Source organism: Eublepharis macularius, chromosome 3 (genome assembly GCF_028583425.1).
Source record: "Eublepharis macularius isolate TG4126 chromosome 3, MPM_Emac_v1.0, whole genome shotgun sequence".
Taxonomy (NCBI): domain Eukaryota; kingdom Metazoa; phylum Chordata; class Lepidosauria; order Squamata; family Eublepharidae; genus Eublepharis; species Eublepharis macularius.
Window position 1 is genome coordinate 95946987 of NC_072792.1, and position 22961 is coordinate 95969947.

General features: G+C 41.6%; 1 protein-coding gene across 1 annotated transcript in view; it reads right to left on the reverse strand.

Annotated features, from left to right (window-relative positions):
• Positions 1 to 1878: 1878 nt before the first annotated feature.
• MORC3 (MORC family CW-type zinc finger 3) overlaps positions 1879 to 22961 on the reverse strand; it is a 45158-nt gene continuing 24075 nt past the window's right edge. Inside the window, exons 10-17 of the mRNA XM_054974982.1 lie at positions 22342 to 22443; positions 22127 to 22249; positions 21954 to 22022; positions 10389 to 10431; positions 8881 to 9053; positions 7865 to 8711; positions 4894 to 5045; positions 1879 to 2978 (exon numbers count right to left, since the gene is read on the reverse strand). Coding sequence (XP_054830957.1) covers positions 2825 to 2978; positions 4894 to 5045; positions 7865 to 8711; positions 8881 to 9053; positions 10389 to 10431; positions 21954 to 22022; positions 22127 to 22249; positions 22342 to 22443 — 1663 coding nt within the window. The 3' untranslated portion in view covers positions 1879 to 2824. The remainder of the gene's footprint in view (positions 2979 to 4893; positions 5046 to 7864; positions 8712 to 8880; positions 9054 to 10388; positions 10432 to 21953; positions 22023 to 22126; positions 22250 to 22341; positions 22444 to 22961) is intronic.

The following is a 22961-nucleotide window of genomic DNA, read 5'->3' on the forward strand; positions in this document are numbered from 1 at the left end:
CTTGCTCGCCTGTTTCAGAGTTTCTCGAGTGGAAAACCTAATTCTCCAGCGACACTGATTTGTCTACTAAAAAGAGTTTTTATTTGTCCCTGCAACTCCGAAGAAAAAACAGGCTGCAGTTTTCATTACAACCAAAAGCCACGTAATTATCTGTATATTAAGGAGAAGCAAAATGACGCGAAACTCTGGGCAATCTTTATAGCTCCCCAGAACTTCCAACAGGCTAGATGTCACGAAATAACATTTTTGAGGGGAAGAAAAAAAGCAGTTTCCCCGTCATTTCCTTAAATTCCCTTTGGTGTAAACGCTGTGCTGGCTTGTTTTGGATTGTTGTCTTGCATTCTGGGTAAAGCTAAACGGAAGGTCATCAAATTGGAAAGAAAGTCAAGCAAGTGTTCACACGCAGCTGTTGAGTAATCATAATAGTTGTCACAACCAGTTCATGAAGACCCCGTAACAATGGGGGTTTGAAGGCAGGAGACTGGCAGAGGCGGTCTACCATTGCCTTCCTTTGCATCATCATTATTTGCATAATAATTTTAAAAACCCATCTTTGTTGGTGGTCTCCCATCCATACAAACACTGTGGACAATGCTGTTTAGCTTCCAAGTTGTGGCTAAATTAGCTTAGTCTGGGTTATTGACTGCTGTAAGTAATTTTTAAGTATTACAGGGCAAAAAAAGTTAATCTTGTTGGTAGGCTGACCCATGCTTAAGACTCGGGTCAGTAATTTTGGTATCTCAGTTGGCACTCATGGAAAACATCCTAAAACTACCTTGACACAGCCGATCCGGCCAACTGCACCCAGATATGGTAACATTGAGACTTGACTACTGTGATGCACTCTATATAGGTCTCCCCTCAAAGTCACCTGATTCTCAGAGAGAATGGGACTGCTTAGCTATTATCAGGTGTTTGGCAGATCATGCATATTCCCTTTCTGCAGTCACCGCCCTTGGCTAACTATCAGTTACTAGGCTCAATTCATGATATTGGCTATCACATACAAGGTCCTTTTGTGGCCTTGACCCCTCATATTACAGGACTGCCTCTCTCCCTATGCTGTGCCAGAGCACCTTTGCTCATCTGAACAGGGCCTTCTTCAGGCGCCACCCTGCAAATGGGCAAAATCCACAGCTGCCCATATACACACATTCGATATAGTAACCCCCCCCCCCTTTATGGAATGGCCTGCTTGAAGAGGTCAAAAAAGTTTCCACTTTCTTGACTTTCCATAAACTGCAGAACTGTATTGTATACTGCTTTAATGTTTTACATAGTATTTGTGATATTAGTGTTTTACTGTCCATTATTATTTTATTATTATTTATATTTATTGCTTTGTCATCTGCTCTGAGCCTGTTTACAGAGAGAGTGGATTATAAATCAAATAAAATAAAATTTGAATTATTCAGGAGGGCTTTCTTTCATAGGGCTGTGCTGTAAAGAAATGGTTCAAAGAGATGCTTTGATAAAAGAGATACTGTAAACTATTACTGTGCACTGTTACTGTTGTCTCATGTCAAGTGGCTTATATTTGTTACAACATTGTTTCAGCTCTGCATCAGATTTATGTGTTTTCAAATTTCTGCAAACTATATTGTATTGTTTATTGAATAACCCAGCTGTTGATCATATTGAAACACTGTGTAATCCGCTTTGAGTCTCAGTGGGTAAATGAATAAATAGGCAAGTGATATTAATTTAGTATCAGGGGCCCTAAGTTCTAGAAGTAAAACTGCAATACAGTTCTAAGCAGATCCTTTTGAAGTTAATGGAAGACAAGTTTTTGAGAAACAAATGAAATGGCAGGGAGCTGGCAGACAGTTCTCTGGGTTGAGAACTAAGAGGACATTGTTAAACAAAACACACGGAAAATTAAGCAGATGTTTTTTATTATTACGTTTTGTATTTCTCTAGCTACAGTTTTTCCTTGTCACTCAAATCAGAATGTGTTTTCCCGCATTTAGTACAAAATATACATTTCTCATTCATGTAAATAAAAACTTTCCCCCATGTATTCATGTTTTTTCCAAAGTGTAAATGTACAGTATAAATTTAAGTTATATTCTCCTTACAGCCAATATTTATTTTACCCAGATATTACAGTACATTCATGTATTGAACTATAAGGTGAGTAATGAAAACCATTTTAAATACAAAATTAGAAAAAGTATGGAAAACTCCTTCAAACCATATGAACACATATTGATAAACATCTTTTAATTAAACATAAACAGATAATGAAACCACTGTTTCGCAACACTCTGGTCAGTATAACACATTATCTAATCTTAAAGATATCTTGGGCCACTAATTTGAGAAAAACAGTAATTGCCAATATCAGTGATCCTTTTAAAAGGAAAAATAAGAGGCATATGACAGCATCTGTGGTCACGTTTTATTCATTATAAAAATTAAACACATTTTTGATCTTTTTATTAAATAGTCTAATGAAACAATTATTTCGTAATACTCTATCAGTACACAATACATTATCAGTATCAAGAATCAGAAATACCTGCAAGCCACTGTAAAAATACTAGTCAAGTTGGAGAAAAATGTCTTGCCAATATTGCCAGGCTCCTTTTCAAACAAAACTGAAAAAGGTAAACAACTTTTGAATGCATTATAAAAATTAAAAGCATCTTTTCAAAACGGTTTAATTTTCAGAGTAGTAATACTCAGAGTAGTATACTCATCTGTCATGATAAATGAAACATTCACATTATGCTTCAAACAAAATTATTCAGTTTTTATAGGTTGGGAATTTTATACAGTAAAACTGAAGACTGAGTGAAGTAGGTTATGAATGAAGGATAAATTAAGTACTGCTGATTTCATGCATTTGCTCTACAACTTGTCCTAGGATTTCATCAACCACATCAACGTTGTAATTCATTTGCTGTAAATCAAGTTCAGGCATTATGGTCGCCAGTAGTTGTCCAACATTAACTCGAAGGGATCGCAGTTTCAGGCTAAAGGAAGTAATGTTGAAGACATTAATTAAAATCTATGTACAGTCCAGATAACTGATCAAGTTATTTTAAAATAATATATATTGAAAATTTACAAATATTAGATTTGCATAGTTGTGTCTATTTGAGAGATTCTGGGGTCTAAAAGGCACAACTTTGCTATGATTCAGAACATTAACAATGTGAGACACTGAAAATTTCAGTGTGAATTAAAACGCAAATATTTGTGACTAAGAACATCAGAACAGCCCTGATTGATTGATTACATTTATAGCCCGCCCTCCCCGCAAGCGGGCTCAGGGTGGGTTACAGCAACAGATAAATTACAGAGTTAAATAGATAAAACAGTAAAACAATAAAATCAAATCTTATATAGCAGCATACATTTCAATATCCCAGATGGGGTGCCATTCCCCTTTAGATTCCCCTGGTAGATTAGAGCAAGGCTCCATCTATCACAGCACCCCTGTTCCAACTCTGGTCAGACATATTACCAGAAAGCCTACATGCCTTCTTCCAGTGTATGTTCCCTAACATTACACTATCAAGGATGATTTAAGATGGTTAATCGCTAATTTAGTCTTTTACATAATTTGCATTCTTAACCCTGCACATCATAAATTAAAAGTACATGCTACTCAATAAATGATTTATTTTAAAGTTGTTTTTGAACATTTAATTCCATCCTTTATTCTAAAGTTGTTTAATATTTTATCACATTTATTCATGAATTTATTTATATACTTCTAGTAGGTTTTTCAATACAATCTATTTCTAATGTTTGGAGTTTATCCAAGTGGAACTTATCTAAAATCTATATTGGATTAGAGCCTGGTCTTATGTGACAGCCCAAATAGCTCAGCTTAGCCTGGGTTTGTCAGAACTTGGGAGCTAAATAGGGCCAGACGTGGTTGATACTTGGATGGGAGATGACCAAGGAAGTCTAGGTTGCTATGCAGAGAGAGGCAATGCCTGGAATGCCCCATGGGTGGGTTGCCTTGAGTCAGTTGCAACTTGACAACATGTTGCTCATCTTCTGGTATTATGCATGCAGTTCTGAAATGTGTTCCAATTGTTCTAAAGTAAGCAAGCATAGGATTACAGCATCTTGTAATCCATTCTCAATAAGATCTTCCTAGTTCTGTTAGTGTTTCAATACCAAGCTAACACCACCATTGTATGCATTTCATTGCTTTTCATGTGTTTCTTTTGAGCAGTCAGGTAGAGCTGTACCATGCAGCCTTCAAAGTGCAACCTGGGTCATATCGTCTGCAAATCTCTCCATTTGAGAACATATCTCCTCATTTAATTTATGAACTTAACACAGTGATCTCAGGGGAAAAAAAATCTCCTGGGTGCTCTATCCTTACATTTTCCACTTTGATTCGAATTTATTCCTGTTTGCCTCTGTTAAACAACCTGTTACCATTCAATAAAAAGGTATAGTACTTTAGATGAAGCCGTTAGTTTCCCAAGCGGACATTAGAATAATGACACAGCATAGGACATTCTGCTGTTGTCATAAACAAATCATAAATCAATTATTTTAAAACAGTGCTCTGGAGAATAAGTAATGCCAGACAAGCTTCAGTTAAAGTAATCTTGCAATTACCTATTTTCTCCTGTAGTGCTCAGCCACAGGGGAATGCTGAGTGGTTTAGGCCAGATTGTCTGCTCTCAAGGGTCAATGGGTCCCTATATGAATGGAATGTGTGCCAGAGAATGTATCACAGAACCTCTTTAATATACTACCAAGCACTGTATACAAGTCACTGCAAAAGGTTTCCTGAAGGCAGCAAACTTTAAAGCCTTTAGGTGAAAAGTAACGAGAAGAAAGAGGAATATCTGACAGATGTTAATGTTGATGGTCCAACATGTTTTTCCATACAGATTTATAATAGTAAAGAGGGACTACCTTTCACCATCAGAGTAATTTACAGGATCTTCAAGATTATTAGCCACGGAATCATTTGCATGTGGTACTGAAGCTTTTAGTTGCGCAATTTCTGTTTTAAGCTCTTCACACTGAAAGCCTAGCTGAGTTTTTTCCATTTCTAGTAATTCAATCTAAAAGAGGTAAAACAAGGTTTTACATTTTTTGAAAAAACACAAAACTGGAATACCAATTATACCAACCCAATAGATTTATCCATGCTGAACAAAAAAGTGCAGACCAATCTTCTAACTAAGCCATATTACATTATACGTCTTGTATACATAGCGTTGATTCTACAAACTTCCCTCCCCACTAATACAAGCTTGACTGAAGATTGTTAAGATGCAACAAAACTTCTCACAGCAGTTTTCCCTCTCATAAGTTCTGTGCTACAGTATTTGCTTTATTATGAGGTAAACTTTGTGTCTTGTTCAGTTTTCAGATTTTTATAGAACTCAGGGTGCTTGGACTAAATATGTAACAAGTTCAATTTTAAAGCTAGTGTGGAAGTACTTTATTTTTGGAATATACTTAGTTTGAAGATGAGTTGTCAATCATATTTCATTTTTCTAAGAGTTGTGCAAGTACAATAACACTAGTTATTTGTCAGCCAGTCCCCATCATCTTAATAGACACGTTGTCAACTGGTTTAAGAACTCAAGTATTGGCACAAACACAACTGGGACTGCACTTCTGAACCATTTACAGCACAATCCCATGCAGAGTTGTTTCAGTCTAAACCCACCAAAATCAACGAGTTTAGACTACACTGTTAGAAACTTAAAATTCAAGGCATCACAGAACTGCTTGAGCTCTGGCATGAAGTCCTTCCCTACTGCTACCGATTGGGCACAAAAGTACACAGGCCTGTGAGCTGTTGGTATGAAGGGATGTAGATCATCTCTGAAAGGTAACTTTTAATTTGCCTATGTTGCCTCACGGTTGTCTGAACTAGACATGGGCATGAACAGCATTACGAACAGAAAAAACCCACGAACAGCCTAATCTGCTGTTCTTGAACAAGCTGTTCATGAGGCCCCATCCTAAACGAACAGGTGGTTGTTAAAAGTCTTGTTCTTTAGGCAAGCCAGACAGTCTGGCACCTGCTGCAATCAATCCCCTTGGCAACCGGAGACAGGGAGGGACTGAACTCTGTCTGAACTCCTTCTGGCTTTCCTTCTGGCTTTAACCCTTCAAAGTACTTCCAGCAGAGAGTCCCGTTTTTGCCACTGTGAAGAGAAAATGACAGCCAATGGGGAGACCCGTGGATCATGCCTTTCCCGGGGTGCAATCTCTCTGAAACTTGGGAGGGTCTTCAAAGGACAGTGAGGACTATGTCCCCTGCAAATTTGGTGGGTATTGGACATTGGGAAGGTCAGTTTGTGGGGTGTTTAAAGGGCCCTGCCCCTTGCACGTGGCAGGAAGGGCCCTTTAAACTATCAGCTGGCAGACAACGGGGGAATCCTCCCCTGCTGCCTGCCAGCTGATAGTTTAAAGGGATCTTTAAAGGGCCAGGTAAGTGGGTTTGAGGGGTGGGGGGCTAAGTGGGGGGGGTTGGGGGTTCTGGCCCCCACAAACAACGAACATGTCTGGGAACAGTTCATGTTCATTGTTCGTGGATGGCACCGAACGATGAACAGGGTGTTTGGGATTTCCCCCCCGTTCGTGCCCATGTCTAGTCTGAACTACCTTCTGGTGGCTGACATCCAAAGAAATACTGAACTAATGACATCTGTGTATACACTGTTGGTGAGAATATGTGAATTTAGAACAAACTAATTGGGGAAAAAAGTTGCAAATTCTAAACAAGCCCCCACCTATACCAAACCAAAGTTACTTTATTACATAATAAAACATTTCCTGAAGAAAGTATTGGGTACTGCACATGCAAAAGAAATGGAGAGTAAGATGTGGTTACTAAATTCTTCTGTCAAACTGCCTCAAGATAAAGTTGAAGTGCTCAAAGTGCAATATACAATGCTTATGTCAATTACAAATACATAGTATACAAACATAATTAGTATTAGTTACAATTCCAACAAATGGTTGACAATGTATCTCCAGGGTATACAATTAGACGGTTTGAAACATCTGTGTGTGTTTCAACCGATGCAAAGTAAGTCACAGGTAAGTATAATGTCCATCTAATAAATACTGTACTGGTCTTTCTTTCTTATTCAGGCAAGTATAATGTCTATCCAATGAATAATATACTAATCTTGCTTTCTTTTTCAGGTATGAAGACACTGCCGTGAACCTTCCCATGCCAGTGTCAAACAATCATGAAAGTAGACAAGTGTTGAACAGTAAACTGAACAGCTGGCTATGGGGTTGCTAGCTTTGAAAACTGCCGGTTTTGGAGATTTTCATCATTGGCCACTTATGCTGTTCTCTTTCATTCATTTAAAAATTCATCAATCACATTAATCTGCAGCCTCCATGCTTCGCTTAGCAAAGAGGGCAGAATGCAACTCAACGTCTGCAAAAATGTGTATCTGAGTTCCCTACAATTTAAGCTTAAACTCAAATCTTGGTATGTTATGATATATGATAATAATCCCAAACTCACATACACTACTGTTAAGCATTCACTTACTCAAACTTTCAAATGTAGCAATTTACATAGAAACCCACAGAAGGTATCATCCATTGATAGGTCAATACGCTTGTATTTAGATTCTGATTTTAATTAAAATTCCAAGAAACTGTTTGTATGCCAAGATCCTGAACATATGTAAATATATGTAATATATATTTACATATGTTCAGAATCTCAAATCCTAAGCAATAAAAGCAGCTCTTAACTATCTCATAACAAAGGCCAATTGGTATTCATGGAACTTACTCATGAATACAAGTTTGTTGCAATAGCTGTAAAATTGGTTAGGCACAGACAGATAATTTACCTACAAATTGCCACCTTTTCTTTGTACTATTTTATCAAACTTACCTCATTTTTATACTGGTCTCTTTCAATACTGCATTTATCCAGTTGTCGGAAAACATCATCAAGCTGCACAGCCATTTCATCTACTTCACTTTTATTCTCATTGTTACATTTACATTCAGATTTTAAATTCTGGAGAGTATCACATTGTTCTTTCAGCTTCCTCATCTCTTGTAATGCTTGTTCATAGAGAACCAGTACCTCTTCTGGACTTCTTTCTTTAATTTTTACTAGCTCTTCATCTGGTAGCATAGTATCTGTTTCTGTTGATTGATGGCACATTTCCTTTTTCACACTTTTATCATTCAATTCCATTATTTTCTGCTCCCGCATTTTTAACTGCTTGAACAATGTATCACACTGCTGCTGGTATTTTTCTTTTTCTCCATTTGCTAACTGCAGCTGAATTTTTAGTTCATTTATCTTGAAGTCAATATCCACAGAAGCAGTCTCCAGAACACTAGCAGATTCTAACAGAGTTATTTCTGATTCTGATCTCGATTGCTCATCATTTGTATTGTCCATTTCTTCCTTCTTAACCACAAGTTGCTCCTTTTCAGTTTGTGTTGCTGCATTTCCTTTTGAACAGTTAGCTTCTGAAGTAGCATCTTTGTTCTTGGAGCTTTCTTCCCGAAGATCAGTATGATCCATAATATGATCCACAACACCACCCTCAACCTTTACTATTGTGATATCACAATCTGTTCCTGAAGGCTTAGGTGTACTGTTCTCTTCCAAGATGATGACATCATCATCAGGATCATCATTTTTATGCTCAAATGTGTGGCTGTTCAGCCGAGTGATCTTATAAGGTAGCTGTGCCACAGGGTCAGAAAGCTTTCGCTTAAAACTATGAAAACAAAAAGGGACAGAAATAACATTTTTCTTCAAAAGGTAAAAATTCCAAAAATTTAATTTTAGAAGAAAAAAATATAAGGAGACAGTGTAAATGAAATATACCTAAAGGATATTTTAAAAGGAACTGCAAATGGAAATGTTCTTGTGATTTAATGACTAACCTGTTTTCAGGTTCAGAACGAGGTGAAGATACTGACATATTATTTGATGTGCTAAGAGATCTTGTAAGAGAAGCATTTGGAGCCTCTGCATGCAATCTTGGAACATTTTCACTTGTTGCTGGTGGCGTACTGGACAAAGCAGAAGCCGTTTGTATATACATTTCATTATATATCTGTAGAAAAAGTGTAATTGTTTTGCAATTAAAGAAGAAACCAAACATGCATTTTCATCATTAAGACTTCTCTGGGAAAAAATATAACTTTTTTTTTTGTGGATCCTCGCACAATGGGAATAGCAGCAGACTTGAAGAAAAGCCTCTGTTGACTGGATGTGCACTTAACTGAACTATATGCATGTTCTTTCTCCACTTACTCTATGCTCATTCTTTCCCCATTTATTCTAGCTCTGTTCCCCTCAATGTGTTAAATTTTAGAGTGAAAGCCCCTCGGCAAGGCCTGTCTTTATTTTAATGCTGTAACATACCATATGTGTTCATGGATCTCTGTGGTATATGTTCCTTCCATTTTATTTATAAAAAACACAAACTTCAAGTGGACACGGTCACCTAAACATAACTTTAAAAGTAAGGAATAGTACTTTTTTTAAACAGAGAAATAGGACAAAAGGATTCCACACAGCACAATTAACCCCAAACTGAAAAACTTGTATTATCTTGAGACTTACCATATCAGTAAATCACAAAAAGTACACATCTTTTAATAAACATGATATTTATACCCATTCATCTATAATATGTTAATTTTGACATTAGTGTGATATAGTGGTGAGCTTACATTCTTCCCATAAAAGGGAACACTCATTCAGGCTACATTGATTATGTACAAATGTGTTTCTAAATTTAATTCCTGAACTCTGTTAGTCAAATAGATATAGAAGGACTATTTTAGGATATGAAGTAAATGGCAGTCAGAGATCATTAATTCCAATGCTTCTTTCCAGAAATTATGTCAAAAATATGTAAAGTCTGTTTTAGGCCTCTGACAACATCAACATACCTTAGACTTTACACCTCCCCCCATTTAGATGTATTAGACATTAATGAAACTGCATTTCATAAAGGTTTCCCTCATATTTAGGGGGGGGGAACCCTTTGTCCAAATCCATTTCAGTTCTAACTCTAGGGTTCGTATCCTGTTTCTTTTGAAAATCACAAGCTTTCTCTTTCAAATTTAAATGCATACAAGTTACCTATCAAACTTTTTATCTTTTGTATTTCTTTAACAACATCATTACAATACATCTGATTTGAAAATACTGAAGCAATGCTGTTGTTTTTCCACAGATCATTATATAATAATTCACTAAAACACCGTAAATCATATTTTCTCAAGTGAGCAATATCAATGTCTGAAAACTGTTGCCACATGATAAAATATGATGGTTAATGCAGACAGACTTGGAGATAACAATGGCTTGATCTCATACTAAACTATTAAAGAAGATATCAGTGATGGAGTAATATTTTAAGATGAAATCAATCACTTACCTGCTGGCTCATCTCCAGTCTTTTCTTTAACTTCTCTCTATCTCTGTATTGAGAGAGAGGGAAGGATTAAAGTGTGTATTAAGTTACTTGCCAAAATCAGTTTGATATATTATGTACTTTAATTAATTAATTTTGTTTTTGATACACAGTTTCTTAGCCCCTAAACATGTACTGTAATAATAGTAAGAACAGCAGCTTGGACAATGATTGCTTTGTTGCTTTGATTTGTAATTTATCTTCTGTCTTACTTAAATCTCTCTCTTGAATATAAAATTCTCCATCCAGGAAATTCAGTCAGAATCCACCACAATAACAGTCTAATTTTGCTGTTCTGTTTGTCCTATCCTAATAGAAACCAAGTGTGAAGATAGACTTTGAGATGAAATGTGGTTAGCAGGCCATTTGTTTTTTAAAAAAAATTGTTAAGTAAGCATCCATTCTGAAACTGTAATCTCATGCCTTTACCTGCTATGCATTGCTACAACTTGAGAACTTCTTATTCGCATACAGGAAAGTCCCTCCATTAAGGCTATTGGGGGGGGGGGCTTCCCCATGCCATGAAAAATGAATGAAATCCTGACCTCAACTCATAGTTGACTTATGGTGACCTCTACTGGAGTTTTCATGGCAACAGACAGAGGTGGTTTGCCAGGAAGGGAAAAATGCAATTTAAGGAAATTTATGTTAACAGTCACTGCGCTAACCAACTAATTTGTTTTTCCCACTGCTATCACTGGTCAATTTAAGGAAATTTATGTTAACAGTCACTGCACTAACCAACTAATTTGTTTTTCCCACTGCTATCACTGGTCAAAAATTTATCAGTTGTGGCTTGTGAATTCCAGATTTGGATAGGCTGCTCTGGGGATGCATGGGCTATGTCCACTGGACAGTTCAGCACCCCAGCAATAGAGAACCAAAGAATGAGGCTCGGTGTCCTTCTAACCTGCGTCCCATCCCGAGGCATGTTGGGTGCAGAGCTAGGAAATATAGCCTCCCTTCGACACTGATGTTGTGTACTGCCAGGTCCATAATTAATAAGACCACAACATTGCACGATTATTTCGTGGCAAATGATGTGGACCTGGTATGCGTGACCGAGACCTGGGTGAGGGAGGATGAGACGGTTGCTCTGAACAAACTGGCCCCACTTGGTTTTTCGGTCCTTCATCAGTCCCGAACGGGAGGCCGGGGGGGAGGGGTGGCGATTCTTGTCCGAGTCTTTCTTCTTCAGGCTGCTCCCCGCCACGGAGATCCCCGGCACTGATTGTGTAGGTCTGGTGTGGGGTACTGAGGAGAGTTTAGCCATCTGTGTGGTGTACCGGCTGCCTAGCGCACCAGCAGATGCTTTTCCTCGTCTGCTAGAGGTGGCGGATGGATGGGCCTTGGAGCACTCAAAACACACCGCTGCCTCTAGTCGGGCTGTGGACCTAGTGTCCTCCATGGCCACACTTGGACTCTCCCAGATTGTTTCGGCCCCTACACATCAAGCAGGCCACATACTGGATTTGATCTTTGGGATGGGGATGGTAGTAGTACTGGAAACAACTGAGTTGGTGCCATGGTCAGACCACATGGTCCTGAAGGCTTGGCTGGATATCCCCCCCCCCCTGCAAGGGCAGCGAGCTTATTTACGCTTGCCCGCGGAGACTTATGTATCCAACTGGTTTCCAGAATGCTCTGCGGGATCCGATGCTCCCTGGCGGTTCATTGGATGAGCTAGTGGAAGACTGGCAAGTCTGTCTTTCCGAAGCCATCGATAAACTCGCCCCATCGTCCGCCCCCGTACCAAACTAGCTCCCTGGTATACAGAGGAGCTACGATGGAAGAAGCAGGAGCTGAGACGGCCAGAGCGAGTATGGTGGCAATCTCACGATGAAGAGGCAAGAACATCCTATAGGACGTTTTAGGCCTACCACATGCTCCTTGGACCCGTGTCCTTCATGGCTGGTGAAGGCCAGCGTGGATGGGCTACGGGACACCCTGGAGGCCATTGTCAACATGTCTCTGAGCTCTAGGATCTTTCCAGAAGCGTTGAAGGAAGCTGTGGTTAGGCCTCTCCTGAAAAAAACATCTTTGGACCCTACTGACCCGGTCAGTTACCGCCCAGTTTCGAACCTCCTGTTCCTGCGTAAGGTGATTGAGCAGGCGGTGGTAGAGCAGCTGCAGGTCTTCCTGAATTATTCCTCATCCCTAGATCCTTTCCAGTCTGGCTTCCATCCGGGACATGGGACAGAGACATTACTGGTTGCCCTGATGGACGATCTCCGTAGGCAGCTGGATCAAGGCGAGTTGGCGCTGCTGATATTGTTAAATCTATCAGCAGCACTCGACACGGTCGATCATGACCTGTTGATCCACCGCCTTGCCGATGTGGGGATTTGAGGGATGGCCTTGCAGTGGTTTGTCCCTTTTCTCCACGGTTGGGGACAGAGGGTGGCACTAGGGGAGAAGTTGTCATCCTGCCACCTGTTGGTGTGTGGTGTCCCTCAAGGGGCAATACTCTCCCCCTTGCTATTTAATGTACATATGTGCACCCTTGCCCAGCTGGTACGGAGTTTCGGACTTGGGTGCCATCAATATGCAGATGACACCCAACTGTATCTGATGATGGACGGCTGGCCCGACTCTGCTTCAGATGTCCTGGAACGTGCCTTCGAAGCTGTGACTGGATGGTTGAAGCAGTCAGATGAGACTGAATCCCTTGAAGATGGAGGTCCTGCATGTGGGTCTAGGGTCCATGGGTGCAGGACTCTGGCTCCCCGCTCTTGATGGAATGCCACTTACACCGGTGTCGAGAGTGAGGAGCCTGGGGTGCTTCCCTGTCTATGGAGGCACAGGTTGCAGCAGTTGCTCGATCCTCATTTTTCTACCTAAGACAGGCTCGACAACTTGTCCCTTACTTATTGACCCATGCAACGGTCACCTCCAGATTAGACTACTGTAACTCGCTCTATGCAGGGCTTCCTTTGGGCTTGATCCAGAAACTGCAGCTGGTTCAGAATGCAGCTGCACAAGTGGTTGCCAGAGCTCCAATCATGGCACATATTACACCCATCCTCTATCAGCTGCACTGGTTACCAGTTGAGTACCTGGTCCGGTTCAAGGCTCTGGTGTTGACCTACAAAGCCCTATGCGGACTGGGCCCAGCATACCTTCGGGACCGCCTCTCCCCATATGTTCCCTGGAGGTTGCTTCGATCAGCTAATAAGCAGTTGCTGATGGTCCCTGGCCCCAGGGAGGTCCGTTTGGCCTATACCAGAGCCAGGGCATTTTCGGTCCTGGCTCCGACCTGGTGGAACTATGTCTGAGGAAACTAGGGCCCAGTGGGATTTGTTATCTTTCTGCTGGGCCTGCAAGATGGAGATGTTCCACCAGGCATTTGGTGGGGGCTAGGCTGTCCTCTCGCCGGCCATACCACTGATGACCATCCACCACTCATGCAGGAGCTCATAAGTGTGGTGCAGGGCATGATGTAAGAGCCAAGCCCTCCACCTAAAATGCTGTATTTTAATATTTATATCCGCCAATTGAGAAATTTTATTGTGTATGGAATAGTGTTTTAATGTTTATTTATAATGTTTTTATTGTTTTTAAACTGCATGTTACAAATGGTATGCTGTTACACCACCCTGAGCCTGTCTGATGGGTGGTCTAGAAATGCAATAAATAAATGTACAAAAAGATTTTATCAAGAAATTTAAAGAGTTTTGTGAGAAAACAGAGTTTTGCTTACTGTAACTGCTGTTCATTGATGTCTTCTGTGCAGACACACATGGGGACTGCGCACATGCAGGCCTGCCAACCGGATTATTTTTTCCTAGAAAAAGTCCACCAGGGGGCGCTTGTCCGCCGAGTGCGCATGCGCGGAATTTCCCGCTCAAACGACATCCGACGACAGCGCCCCCTCACCCTCAGTTTCTCCAATGCCGCCGTCCAAATACCAACTCTGGAAGGACACAGCAGGGTAGGAGGGAGGGTTGTGTGTCTGCACAGAAGACGTCAATGAACAGCAGTTACGGTAAGCGAAACTCTGTTTTCATTGTCCGTCTTCTGTGCAGCCCCACGTGGGAGACTAACAAGCTGCTTACCTTAGGAGGTGGGTGTGTCTCTAAAGGAAGAGAGATTGGAGAACCGCTTATCCCACCGAGGCATCCTTCCTCTCCATGACGTCCATTATATAGTGTTTAGCGAACGTCTCCGAGGAGGACCACGTAGCAGCTCTACAGATGTCACACAGTGGAATCCCCTTCAAAAATGCAGCCGAAGTAGATTGGGCCCTAGTAGAATGTGCCTTAATCTCCAGGGGGCAAGGTAAGTTAGCATGAGAATAACAAGCTTTAATAGCCATCGTCACCCATCGAGATATAGATTGAGAGGTGGCAGCCTTACCCTGTCTAGGGCCAAAATAACAGACAAACAATTGCTTGTCCTTTCTAAAAGGAGCCGTACGGTGTAAGTAAAATAATATCGCCCTTCGTGCATCAAGAGAACGCAGGGCTCTTTCCGAATTATCAGAAGGGGATGGAAAGAACACAGGGAGAACAATATCCTGAGAGCTATGAAATTGAGTAGCCACCTTAGGCCTGAACCGAATATCAGGTCTTAACACTACCTTATTTTGATGAACCTTAAGGAACGGGCGGTCAAATCTCAAGGCTGCCAATTCACTAACCCTTCGTGTTGAGGTGATAGCCACCAGAAAAGCGACTTTGAGAGACAACCATTTTAACTCACATGTCGCTAGAGGTTCAAAGGGAGCCTTCATGAGCTCAGTCAACACCAATGTGAGTGACCACTGCGGCACAATGTCCTTAACCTGAGGAAAAACATTATGCAACCCTCTCAAAAAAGATTTAGACAAGCTGTGAGAAAAAACAGTCCTCCCGTCTATTTTGGGATGAAAAGCTGAAATGGCAGCCAAATATACCTTAACAGACGAATTAGACAATCTGTCATCTTTCAAGGATAATAAAAACTCAAAAATAGATGCTAACTGACAATCCCAGACATCCAATCCCCTGGTAGTAGTCCAAGCCTCAAAACGCTTCCATTTAGCAGCGTACGACCTTCTGGTAGTGTCCCACCTAGCATTAAGCAAAATCTCAGTTACTCTGTCTAATGTTCCCTCCTGCCTAGAATATGCCAAGCTGTGAGGTTCAGTCTGGGTAAGACATGATACCACGTTCCCCTGTCTGATAGTAGATCCGGACGCAGTTCGAATCAATAAGACAACCCCCGAGACAGCAGCATGACATGCTGGAACCAAGGTTGTCGAGGCCAGAACGGGGTCACTAGAATCACATGAGACCCCTCCCGTTGAATCTTGCTGATAATTCTGGATATCAACGGGAACGGAGGGAACACATAGAACAGATGACCCCTCCAAGCAATTTGAAAGGCGTTGCCAAGAGAGTGAAGACCTATTCCTCCCCTCGAACAGAATTGTGGAGCCTTTTTGTTGCTCTCTGTCGCGAACAAGTCTATGTCCGGATATCCCCACCTTACAAACACTCTCTTCAAGTAGGTGTCTGTTAAAGTCCACTTGTAGTTGTCATGTACCATGCGGCTCAATTTGTCTGCAAAAATGTTTGCGGTTCCAGGAATATGCACTGCTTGAATATGGATGTGTCTGGTCAAAGCCCATTCCCAGATACGAACCGCCTCTTCGCAAAGGTCTTTCGAGGTGGTGCCTCCCTGCCTGTTCAGGTAAAACATCGCAGTACTGTTGTCTGTGAGGACCTAGACTGATTTTTGTCGCAACGTATCTGCGAAAGCGATAAGGGCATAACAAACGGCTTTTAATTCTAACAGGTTAATATGACATTCCCGTTCCTGATCGGTCCAAGTGCCATGAGCCTCAAGGACTCCACATTGTGCACCCCATCCCACCGTAGAGGCATCAGTAGAGATGGAAATATCAGATTGTACTGGACCAAAAGCTACACCCTGAAGGAATTAGACTCTTTAAGCCACCACTCTAGGGAGCGGAGAATGCGTCTAGGGATTGAATATTTCTGTTTCTGAGAAGCAATCTCAAAATCATGGACAGATAGAAACCACAATTGAAGAGGTCTCATATGTAAGTGGGCAAAAGGGTTGACTGCCGTAGAGGAGGCCATGAGCCCCAACAACCGCTGGATAGACGCAGCAGGTTGGAATCTGCACCTCCTAAAAAGATTAACCATTCTACAAATTTTCTTTGCCCGATCACTAGGTAAGAATCCCTTATTAGCAATACCATCCAGCACCATGCCTATAAAGAGAAGTCTTCTTGAAGAAAGAAGAGCCGATTTGCCAAAATTAATTAGAAGTCCCAGGCGGGAACAGGTAAGTATAACTTTTCTAATTTGTTCCTGAAGGGCCTCAGCTGATGATGCTGCCAGAAGCCAATCATCTAAATAAGGATAGATTGTGCATCCCTGCTTCCTAAGAAAGGCCACTACAGAGGATATACATTTCGTAAAGACCATAGGGGCAGTAGACAACCCAAAGGGTAACACTTGATATTGAAAAATCTTATCTTTGCAAAGAAATCTAAGGAATTTCCTATAATTGGGATGTATAGATATATGGAAATAAGCGTCCTTTAGGTCCAGGACAGCGAACCACATATCATCTGGCATCAACTGCAGTACAGTGATGAGTGTGAGCATTCTAAACTTTTTAACTCTAACAAATTTATTCAGCCTCCTCAAGTCCAAAATAGGACGTACACCTCCATCTTTCTTATCCACCAGGAACATCCTGGAGTAAAACCCCAATCAAGAAGCCTGTGGGGGAAGTGGTTGAATCGCCCCCTTCTGTTGTAATGCCAAAATCTCTGCTTGCAAATTGTCAGAGGGGGTTTGTTGTGAAAAATCAGGCAGAGACAATTCAGGATAATTTTCAAACTGAACTTTATAACCATTTCAAACGATGCTCAAAACCCAACTATCCTGTGTAATCTTGGCCCAGGCCGAAACAAACTTAGCTAGTCTGTCCCCAAACACAACAGACTGTTCGCCACATAGTCAGAACTGCTTGTTTTGACTGGAGGATTCCTTAGCAGCTGAGGTCTGCTTATTGCAACGGGGTCGATTATTAGACCTCCTACGCTGATAAGGAGCTGGAGCAGGTTGATAAGGCTTGTAGGGCCCATAGTGAGGATACGGGTGGAACCTCTGATATCTACTGCGATAGCCCTGATAGTTACGATAGTGGAAACGTTGATCAGGTGGTTGTCTGGATGGTAGAATACCATAAAATCTAGCAGTAAGGCGATCCTTTACGCTTCTGTGAAAGGTATTCATCCGTCTTACGTGAAAATAAAGTCTGCCCTTCAAATGGTAAGTTCTCCACCTTATTACGTGTTTCCACAGGCAAAGCGGTAGTGCAGAGCCAAGAGTGTCTGCGCAACACGATAGCTGAAGCTAGTGAACGGGCCGCAGTGTCCACAGAATCACATCCTGTGTTGACAAACGCAGAGCCTCGTCCATGATGACCTTAGCCAAAGGTCTCTGCTCATCAGGAAGCTTTTCAAGGAAAACTGCGATACGATTCCACAAGAAAATTTGGTAAGCTGAATAATTTGCGATTTTCAGATTCAATGCTGCCGAAGAATATATTTTCTTCCCTAAAGCATCAAGTTTCCTGCTCTCTTTGTCTGCAGGGACGGCATGAGTGCTCTGGTGTTGACGGGCCTGCATCTCCTCAGTGACCAGAGAAGACGGAGGAGGGTGAGAAAAAAGGTAAGGGCAATCATTGTCTCTAGTCTTATAGAGAGCCTCAAGCTTGCGAGAGGTCGGGTAAATGGAGGCTGGTTTTTCACAAGTCAAGGTGATGACTTCCACCGGGCCCTCAGTCATAGGAAATGCAATAGTAGCAGGATTTCCAGACTGAACATATTGAAGAATCTTATCTTTGGGTTTAGGGTTAACCGTAGAAACCTCAATCTCCAGGCAGCGAGCCATGCGGAGCATCTGCTCGGCATAGAGTCTATAATCTTCAGAAGGAGACACACGTCCAGTTCCAATAATAACATCCTCCGGTGATGGATCCGATGGAGGACTAGGACTCGGATCTCGAATCGGATCCGAAGGATGATGAGTGAAGCCTCGCTCAGGAGACCCATAACATGAGTAGTCACTTCGGCCACCCCCCCAATCCTCTCTGCCAGAGAACGGGGAGTACGAGCGGTGGGATCTCGAGTAATCCGATCCCCTATCAATATAGTCTCGACCGCCAAAATGCAGGGACAAATCTCCACGAACAGAGTAGTCTCTATGGGTGTCAAGTAACTCGCCCTCTTCTCCAGATGATGGGCAAGAAGGAGACCTTACGCGTGGAGAGGGAGTCTTAGGTCTGTCCCAAACAATCTGTTCGGTCTGCACCGAGGCTGAGTGACTGTTTGGTCTTTTTTTAGCCTTCTTTACCGCGGGAGCATCGACCACAGATCCACTCTCACGTTTACGACTTTTCCGATCCACCTTATCAGGGATGGTTGGTTCCGATACCTTTGGTTCCGAGCTGGGATCGACCTGAGGATGCTCAGCAAGATGGTCAGTTTTCTTAGCCTTCGAGGTCGACATGTTCGGATCCGACGCTCTCGGATCCGATAGAGGTTTTGGTTCCGCTTTGCCCGCTTCCGATCGTATGGTCAGGATTGGATCCGATGACACTCCTTTGGCCTTTGGAACCGAGGTGTTTGTCGGTTCCGAACGCGAAGGTGATTTGTTCTGGTGTTTACGGACCTGAGCCGGATCCGAATCCACAGGGCGGTTCGAGGTATCCGGAATGGTCTTCGAATCGGAGGCGATAGCACGGATCCGATCTGGGGAGTGGGATTTAGAGGTTGAGGCAGCACTGCGGACCGACCTGCCACTAAGTGACGGTGGCTTTGGGGAGGTAGAAGGGACACCTGTAGCTTTCATGGCTCGTTTCCATAGCAGAGCCTGAAGCCTGTTCTGTCTCTCAGCCCTAGCTTTGGGCATGAAGCGCTGGCAATGTTCGCGCTCCTCCACCTTGTGAGCCTCCCCCAAACACTCTAAACAGACCGAGTGGCCATCGGTCTTGGTCATCTTAGTAGAGCAAGTCACACAGAGCTTAAAAAGGGCCTTGTCCGAGATACTGAAAGATCTCACCACTGGAAAAGGGTCTCGATGACGCACTTCTTCTCTCTCTGCAGCGGACTAACAGGACTGAACCGGTCGGCGGCAAAAGAGAAACTGAGGGTGAGGGGGCGCCGTCGCCGGATGTCGTTTGAGCGGGAAATACCGTGCATGCGCACTCGGTGGATGAGCGCCCCCTGGTGGACTTTTTCTAGGAAAAAATAATCCGGTTGGCAGGCCTGCACGTGCGCAGTCCCCATGTTGGGCTGCACAGAAGATGGACAATGAACACTAAGAATTACTGCACTACAAGAGTGTCTGGTGTCTCTATTCAATAACATTTGTAGAGTTCAAACTGTCTTTTAAACTAAATTTAAAGTGCTCTCATTGCTTGTATGTTGTGTGTTCAATTCGTGTCTGTTGAGTATTCAACACCTTGGATTGGGTGTGCATTTGGGCACACAATTACTAAAAAATTCCCTGATGGTTAGCATTAATAAGATGATCAGCTTTACTTGAAAATGCACTGGGTAATGTATAGTGGACAGTTATGATTGAGCTCTTATTTTTAACATGGACTCTTATTTTTAACTTGAAATAAGGAATTCTCTACATATTTAAGATGTATTCTACAAACATGGCTTCTCGGATTCGGTTTCGTTTTCCCGGCCATGTCGGACGCTCCTCTCCACAGGTCCGGGAGGAAACGTCCGAGCAGCCTGACCGGGCGGTTGACCTGCGAGGGTTAACCCCCAGGACTCCCAGTGAGGGGGCCAGGGTCCGGAGCGCGGCGGGAAGAACCCCCTGAAAGCAATGCAGGGGGTAAATTGCCCATTTGCTCCAACGGAGGCCGGCAGACTTGCGCAGCACATCGCGTGCTGCCGGGCCATGGAGAACGGCAATAAGCAGATTTAAGGTGAAAACCTGTAAGTAAGCGAATCCCTTCTGATTTCTAAGCGTATGCGAAGGATTGGTGGGAGTTGAAGCTAAGAAGGCTCGGATTTCTTCCCCTTCACGGAATTTTGGAACTTAGCTAGCGCCCCCCCCCTAAGATGGTGACGAAAAAGCAGAGCCCTGCGATGAGTAAATCGGTGATGGCAATGTTACAAGGGAAGGGGGAAACCCTGGAAGAGATGGTCAGATGAGCGGTCTTTGAAGCTATGCAGCCCTTTGTAGCGAAGTTAAATGAAAGGTTGATTCAGTGGAAAGCGAAGTGAAAACCATTAAAGAAACAGCGTCTGGAGCAGAGCAGTCTGCACGCGAAAACGTAGTACTCATGAAAGCAACAAGTAAAGAAGTAAAGCTCTTGGAGAATCAAATAATAGGATTACAAGTGGACTGTGCCCAAATGGTACTGCATCTTCAGAATGTAAAAGAGGAGCAAAGTGAAAATTTAAAAGATTTGGTGTCGGAACTTTTGGCGTCATTCGCAAAGGCAACTAAAGAAGAGTTAAAAAGCGATATTCTGGAAGTCCGTCAGACATCTTCAAAATATGCAATGAAGCGTCAGCTGCCTCGCGAGATTATTATTGACTTTTCATCTAAGAAGACTCGGGACACCATCTTATATAATTCGTATAATGTGGACTTGGACTATCTGGGCAATAAGGTTAAGATATTGAAGGATGTTCCATTTTTGGCTCGTAAAAGAAGATTTAAATATAAAAGACTTGCGGCTTTCCTGAGGAAATGTGAAGTAAAATATAAATGGCTGTTTCTGGAAGGCATCTGGTTCAGATACAAGGATCAAACCTACAAGATAACATTGGAAGTACAGCTGAGGGACTTTTTGTTTAACCATCAGGAGTTTCAGCAAGAAGAAAGTTCAAAGTCTGAAGGGAAGAGTGGGGGGGAGGGAACGAGTGCAGCTATTGTAGCTGCGCAGAGAGAATTGAGACCGAGACGCGGGGGGGGGGGGGAGAAGACCTGATCCTGAATGTAGTCTGTATTTTATAAGATCTACCAATCTGATAGCATATTAGAAAGTTAACTTTAAAGAAAAATTGCAGTATGAAGGGAATACAAGACATGTAGATGTAGTATGTGTTTTCTGTTTATATGTTGCTCTTCCCTTTTCCCCAGTCCCCTTTTTTCCTTTATATTTTTGTAGTTTTTTGTAGTTTTCTATGTTAGAAATTAAAATAAAAATATTAAAAAAAAATACAAACATGGCTTCTCCTTTCTCATGTATGTCTTATGCAGACCATATTTTTCAAATATCTTCAAGTCAGTGAAAGTAACAGTCCGCTCAGAATGGGATATTGGGAAAATTCAAGCAACGGATAGTCAAAGCAACCAAATTCAGTTTTTTGTTATTAAATCAAGACATGCTTTGATCTACTGAACTTGATGCAAAACATGCTAATATTACTATTCTAAAACTCTACAAATTAAATATACTTTATATGATCTTGTCTTCTAGTGATTAAGAGTATACGATTGTAATAGCATTTGAAATTTTTGTTTATATACTCACTTTTTCTTAAATGTTTTTTCGTATGGTATTAAATCATCATCTTCAGGTTCTTCAGGCACATTGCAATTTCTGATTAACAAAGAGAAAGGTAAGAAAAAGTCTTGATTTTAATCCAATGTGCAGAAGTACAGTTTAAGACATATGAGCAGCTGGATTTCCATTTCTTTTTTTACCTGAACTGAGGATCGGGGTTATACGAACAAAACCACTTCTCTGGCAAGCAATCTATTCCATCTGGGAGCTTTCTCCATTTTAGACATGAATCACATTGAACCCAGGTCTGATCAGGCCGTTTCCTGTAATAAGAATCATGATATCAGAACAAGTGAAGTGCATTTAGAATGATTTAAAGAGAAACACAAGTTTATGATATATATTTAAAACTTACTGGATATCTTCAACTAGCACTTCCAGAGGGTAATCTTTTTTCTTTGCTTGCATCTCATTCCAGTAATCATTAAGCTTCTCACCAAGTGCATGAATTGTAAGCCTAACAAAGACAAAGCTCTTCCTCATAAACATACATTTTTTATTTTAATACGAAACAAGCATTAACTGTCATAGAAAGAAGTGCTACTGCAAATCAAGAAATCTCCTATCTGAGGCAGATATACTAGCAATGTACTATGCTTAATGTAGAATTAATTCATTTTAAAACAAATATATTTCTAGTTTTGCTTTTAAAATAATTCAAAACAGGTACTATGTAATATATTTATATAGTAAGATTACAGATTTCTTACAAGCCTCTACCCTTGTGGTACAAATGAAGGTAATCACGTCATAAAAGTAGTTTAATTTTTTAAAAAGTATTCCAAAATTGTTCTTTTAAAAATTTGTTTAGCTTTATTAACAAACATGAACAAAAAAGAACTTCCACAGAAAGTCAGCAACGAGTCCTTTAGACAGGTAATGTGATCCAGGGAGATCCTAGTGATAATGAGGCACTGGAACCAAACCAAGCAAAAGCCTAAACCCAAAACAGAGGGAGGCTTGACAAATGGGATA